Source organism: Nicotiana tabacum, chromosome 1, assembly GCF_000715075.1.
Source record: "Nicotiana tabacum cultivar K326 chromosome 1, ASM71507v2, whole genome shotgun sequence".
NCBI lineage: Eukaryota > Viridiplantae > Streptophyta > Magnoliopsida > Solanales > Solanaceae > Nicotiana > Nicotiana tabacum.
The window spans coordinates 211,247,097-211,253,814 of NC_134080.1; the positions used below are offsets into that span (position 1 = coordinate 211,247,097).

At 33.3% G+C, this 6,718-nt stretch overlaps 1 protein-coding gene across 1 annotated transcript; it reads right to left on the bottom strand.

The window, feature by feature from the left end:
- Nucleotides 1-377: 377 nt before the first annotated feature.
- LOC107809620 (uncharacterized) lies at nucleotides 378-4,833 on the bottom strand. Its single transcript, XM_016634279.2, has 2 exons — nucleotides 4,058-4,833; nucleotides 378-726 (listed from the first exon to the last, which is right to left on the bottom strand). The coding sequence occupies exons 1-2, from the start codon at nucleotides 4,376-4,378 to the stop codon at nucleotides 553-555; spliced, it is 495 nt and encodes a 164-aa protein (XP_016489765.1). The 5' UTR covers nucleotides 4,379-4,833; the 3' UTR covers nucleotides 378-552.
- Between the last annotated feature and the right edge of the window lie 1,885 nt (nucleotides 4,834-6,718).

The following is a 6,718-nucleotide window of genomic DNA, read 5'->3' on the forward strand; positions in this document are numbered from 1 at the left end:
TCTCTCCAGTCTTCACTTGTGGAATTACATTGAGTTTTTTGTTGTTGTTGTAATGACATCTAGACCAACTTACTCGCACATCGATCATTCCATGGGATATTTGCTAGGTCCTACTAAATAGTATCTTTTTGCCATGATATGCTACATATAACTCAAAAGAAAGACCATAATAAAAAGGAGAAAAGGAGAAGGCTTTTTGAGATAATGAAATTGTGTTTTGCAAGGGAGTAAGATTGTAAGAGGTTTTGAATCTGCCTTGATGTTCTTGTGTAAAAATGTCAACCAAGAAACAAGCAAGAAAGTGAGTTTGATTCTTCATTTTGGTATTCCAAGCCCCATCTAAACAAGGGCTGGAGTTGGAACATACCCTGGAGTAGTGAAGAAAGCCAGTAGGCAAATTACATTACACTATGTAAATACAATGATAAGTTCCTCAAGGGGAAAAAAGGCCCTTAAGTTTTCATCTCAATATGAGTGGACATTTCTACCAATATCTACTTTTACAGGTTCAGGATACTGATATCCATAAACTTCAGTTTCATATTTGTATTGTCAATTGTGGCTATGGCCAATAGAAGTTGAGGCTGGACTTGAACACGCGTCGTCTTGATGACGGGGTTGAGGAATACACTCCGGAGGACAAGGTGGAGGTGCAGGATGTGCAATGAAGGTAGGAACTTCTTCTCCAGGCATCAGTACTGAGACTCCGTTCGCGTAAAAAGTCATCTGAAGTAGTAACAAAGAAAATCAGAAAGGCAGCTCTGCATAGTTGAGAATCATTTAAAAAATGAACTTAAGTTATATACGCTAACAATGTAAAAAATCCATACTTCAAGTATAGTTTAACCTTGTATGGAAGTTAAAACGGAGGAATGAAACCAAAAGAGTAACATATAGCTCTACTTATGAAAGAAGCAGGTAAATCCAATACATTATAATCAAATCTAGTCTAGCATATAGCCATGGCTCTGACTTTGCCATACAACATAAACATAAATTTTCTCCTACATTTTCACAGTAATATATATGTATGCCTGTACATTCGTATGTTTCGTGTTTAGTGCTCTCCAACAACAGCAACAACAACAAACCCAGTTTAATCCCATAAGTGGGGTCTGAGGAGGGTAGTGTGTACGCAGACCTTACCCCTACCCTGGAGATCGAAGAAAGATTGTTTCCGAAAGACCCTCGGCTAGAGAGGATGTTTAGTTCTCTCCACGTTTTATATTTTGAATAAATTAGTTCTCTTCACCATTAAGCATTTGTAAAACATGATTCTAGGAATCAATTAATTAACTAAACATCTAAAGCAAAGAATGTAGCTTTAGGAATAATCTTGTGAATATTACTACACAAGTGTTGCTTAGCTAAAAAGGAACAGTTAACAAGTATCTCATAATATAGCCCGCTATAGAAGTTTCAGATATTCCCACTTGTACTCCATCTAGATTGTGAATTTTTAAATTCAAATTCATTGATCTGCTCCATTATTTTGCCAAAAAAAAAAAAGGTAACATTTCAACACAATGTTGAATCCCAGCATTAATTCAAAGGAACCAACAAAGGTTATGGTGAGGTGCTAATTACCCCTCCATCCTTAACTAGATGTCTCGGTTCAAGTTTCAGGAATGGAATCGTCATTGGTAAGGAGCGCTTTATTATCCATCAATATGGGACTTTCCAGCACAAAATCCGGATTTGTTGGACCTCGAAATGGGTATCCGACACCGAGTGAAAAAAAAAGGTCTTATGTCATTTTGGTCTCCAAAGTCAAAATATGGTAGGATGTCATATAAGCTATAGTTTCATGTCTCCCTACCACATAATTTTTTTTTGGCTAGATACTGAGACAAGCTGACCAAAAAATTGTAAATCAGTCAATTAAAAAAAACATGTTTTGAATGGCTCCTTGTATAAAATAGCATATCCTGGGTATTAATGTCTTCTATTATGCACAAAACTGGGACACACAACATGGGTTTCAATCAAAAAAGTCTTTTTCCCAAAAGTCTTTTAACTTAAATAGTACCATGCAAAGCCACAATGGGGCCATCATAGCAACCTCTTGTCCAATATAATTTTGGCTTTAGATAAAGAATCGCATGAACACTTGGGAATGAGATGTTTCAACTTGGAAATTGTATTTTTCTTTGATAAGTGAGAAATTCCCGAGGATAAATGGCGCTCGATATAAAATTCGATTGATAATGGGCTCATTCTTTACCGTTCTTCACCTAAATACAAGACGTTTGTTTGTGACAAAGTTTGAACTCGTGACGCGCAAATGCTACGCATTTTACCGCTAGACCAAAGACCTAGGGACAATTATATTTCATTTTTTTGGAAGTCTTTTTTTTTTTGTTTCCCACCCGGTGTCCGGTACCAGCATTGGAGCCCGATTATATTCGGATTCACGCCACGTAGGGTCCCATTCAGGGGAAGCGCTCCCTACCAAGGATTTTTCTATATCCAGGGCTAAAATTCGAGACCGGTTAAGGGAAAAGCAGCCCTATTCGCTGCACCACATCCTTTGGTGGTAAAATTCATGACGCTGAAAAGAAGCATTTTACACAACAATTTTTTTGTAATTTAACCATATGCTATTCGAATCTATTTGGTCTGAGAAAATCACCGAATTAAAAGATATCTTTAACCGGAATAATATTATCACTTTTTCTTTTTGGTCTGAGGCATAAATATTTCAACGACATGATTATCACGAATCATCAACAGTCACTAAGGTCTACCAAATGATAATTATGAATAGAATCCCAGTCAAATAATCCAGCTATATACTATAATAGCCATAATTATGTGAAAAAGCAATAATGGCATAAGGAAAAAAGCAATTAACTGTCACAAAAAAGTTAGTTAGCCTACTCATTATGATCCTTAAAACATACAAGAAACCTAGAATAACCGTATATATTTCCATTTTCTTAGGAAATATTGTAGTAATACTTACTTTTATTTTCCATGCAAAAAAATTATTAAATGACTAGCACTGAAGCAACGATTAAAACATACACAAATCACAAATTGCTAGATAAAACACTAAAAAATAATTTTTTATATGAGTTTAAGTTTTATTTACTGACAAAATAAATAATAAATTAAACATTCAAATCACTTAATTAAGAGAGGTAATTATAAGTTAGTATTCGTGATATATAGTAATAATAACTTGGTAAAATATAGTTAACCTATTATCACATGTTAAACTACATTTGAAAGACCAATTATCTACTGTCTCTAACCAATATAGTTGAATAAATTATTTGACTTACGGTAAATGAAATTTAACACTAACAATCAGAGGCGGATCCAGGATTTGAAACTTATGGGTTCCTACCGTAATTTTAGATTAATATGCAATAATAATTGGGTTCACAGTTAGATATTTATAAATATTTAGTGAATTTCTTAATATAAATAGGGTCAATGCAAAAGTTACTGGGTTTCCGAAAACCCATATTCTATACTCTAGGTCTGTCCCTGCTAACAATTTATCTTAATTTGTAATATGTCATATTTTCGAGACTACTAATCCTTCTAATCCTTCATTTTATAAAGGATTACATATACAATCAAACTTTTTTATGAAAGCTTTGTATGTTCTGATATTTTTTGGTTGTTATACGAGAAATGATGTTACAGAGAACATATCTTATAACATAAGATAAAAAACTGATTCCAAAGAAAACTTGACCGATATATCCAAGTTTTGTACTTATTTTTTTCACAAGTATAAAAGTTAAACTCAAATAAAATATTTTTGTCACAGAATTCCTCTGGTCCACAATAAGTGACCAATTTATTTTGGGCATACCCATTAAAAAAATACTAAATTCTAGATAAAAATAGTTTGTGTGACTAAACTACCCTTAATTAAATGTTGTATATACGTACACAAGGATAATTTTTTAAGAACAAACTGAATTTTTTTATTATATAAATGTACACTTATTTTGAAAAAAAAAAAAAGAAATTAATTGCTTAGGAGTGAGTAAAATATTTTCCTAAGCAATATTGGAACAGAGAGAAAGAGAAAGCATACCTCGGGAGATGGGTAATCAAGTTTCCTTTGGACCCTCATTTGAGCAACAAGATCAGTACTATTCCGGCCACCGGTGGTGGAAGATCTTCGCCGGAGAAACCTCTCAAAAATAGCCATAACTAAGAACATAGAAATAAGAATAGCAGTTGCAACAAAACCAAATGACACAGCATTTACAGAATTGTCAAAGCTTCTCCAATGGTTACTATCTTCTCCTCCTTCTACATCACTACCACCACTTACTGCTGGTGCCAAACTTGAAATTGGTGGTGGCACTATTTTCCAACTATTAACACCACCATTAATTATATGTCTTCCCATTTGAGTAAAAACAAAGTACTCTGTTTTTGTCTCATCACCAATTAACCAATAACTAACCAGTTAATTGTAGCACACAATGTGTTTGAATTTTTGCCTAACTGAAAACTGTCAGTTTTGGAGAAAAGAAAGAATTGAACAGGGTAAGCTACTATTCAAGAAACAGAGAAAGACCCAATTATTCTTTCATACACAAGACTCTACACTTTACTTGGTTGATGAAATTGGAGAGAGAAAGATTGTGTGTGTGTGTGTGATGGTGGATTCGAGGTGAGTAACTTTCAAAGATTTACGCTAATACTATAAGAAAATTTGGTTTAGTTTACTACTCCTAGATTCTTGAAATGGACAAACAGAGGGTGGAGGGAGAAGAAAAAGTGTAGAGCTTTGGGATGGGGAAATGGAGGAGGAGAAAAAGGAAGACTAGTAGAAAATCAAGGTAAACTAGAGTTTGTTTAAGATAATAATGTTCTTTAATTGGAAGGTAACTATGGTTAGTGGAGAATACAGTGTATTGCAAATACGAGTCCGGAATCAAAATGTGGTTTTTTTGACTCAAAATACGCAAATAAGTGTTAAAAAAAAGTTACCAAACTATATATAACGCCACAAAAAGTGGCGCTATACAGTAACGGTAACTGCACCGTTACTGTATAGCGCCACTTTTTGTGGCGTTATATATAGTAAACCTGACACATCTTACATAGCGCCACTATTAATGGCGCTATACCCCAAAATCCCATCTTACATAGCACCACTATTAATGGCGCTATACCCCTTATTAAAAATCCTTCCGTCTTCTTCTTCTTCTTCGTTTCATCTCCATTATTTTACTCCCTTTTGGTCCCCCCACGATTCTGCCCCATTTTAAAAAAAATAAAAATAATTTGGGTCCACCCGGCACATAAAAGTTGAAGATTGGTGGTCCCACTGTCGAGTAGAGCTTCATGCTATTATGGATTCACTCTTCCGGAGTCAAAATTTCGATCTATTTACATTCCGAAAATTCTAAATCGAGGTATTTCGATTTATTTTAAGTTGAAACTTTTATAACAATGCATATTACTTGATTTGTATGTGTTCTATTTCGGTTTGTGTTTATTTTTTCCGAAACTCGCATGTTAAATTTTATCCGGATTTAATTTTAGTGTTGTATAAAAATATGTAAATTAGTCTAAACAATGTGTTTGTTAATATCCTCATGTATATTTATGTGTTTTTATGCCTTTTAGTTTAGAATATTTTTTAGCGTAGTAAAATGTAGACCTTTTTAGCGTAGTAAAACGTAGACCCTTTTAGCGTAGTAAAATTTAGAGCCTTGTAGCGTAGGTATTGTGTAGTATTTTAGCTTAGAATTCATTTTGTTTAATTATCTTATACTGTGCCACTGAGACCCATAATTATAAAAATTATATATATATATATAATTTTTACAATTAATTTATTAAAAAATATGAATAAAAATTATAAAAAAAACATAAAATTATTAATGATAGTTTGGTACCACTGGGCCTCAGAAAATCTAGCACGAAACCCATAATTATAAAAATTATATATATATATATATATATATATATATATATATATATAATTATAAAAATTATATATATAATTTTTACAATTAAGTTATTAAATAAATATGAATAAAAATTATTAAAAAAACATAAAATTATTAATGATAGTTTGGTACCACTGGGCTTCAGAAAATCTAGCACGAAACCCATAATTATAAAAATTATATATATATATATATATATATATATAATTTTTACAATTAAGTTATTAAAAAATATGAATAAAAATTATTAAAAAAACATAAAATTATTAATGATAGTTTGGTACCACTAGGCCTCAGAAAATCTAGCACGAAACCCATAAGTATATATATAATTTTTACAATTAAGTTGTTAAAAAATATGAATTTAAATTATAAAAAAACACATAATTATTAATGATAGTTATTAAAAATTATGAATTTACAGTTGACGACATGGATGCACCTATACATCCCGGCCCTCGGACGTCGAAGCTACTACCCCTACAGCCCCAGCATAGATTCGAGCAGCAAGGGGGCTTTGAGGCTCCTGCTGATGATGTTGCTGCTGATATGGGAGGTGGCATGCATGAGACCGACATGCCGTCTTACAGCCTTGGCATTTATGACACTCCAGGGACGTCGCAGGTGACCCCATCGGGTCAATTCTTGATCACGGGCTCGAATTTTCAAGGAGTGGAGTTGGGTAGATATTTTTCTGGCCCGTCTACCACTGATGAGTCTTGACCGATCCGAGATTTTGATAGTGGGCACCGACTGAGTTATGGCAGCTCATCACATGCGCAGGT

What these genes read in the sequence shown, in the direction of transcription:
- LOC107809620 (XM_016634279.2), bottom strand. Translation starts at nt 4,378, where the DNA reads ATGGGAAGACATATAATTAATGGTGGTGTTAATAGTTGGAAAATAGTG. An exon ending in TTGATTACCCATCTCCCGAG is followed by an intron (nt 727 to 4,057) that starts GTATGCTTTCTC and finishes TTACTACTTCAG; the next exon opens with ATGACTTTTTACGCGAACGG.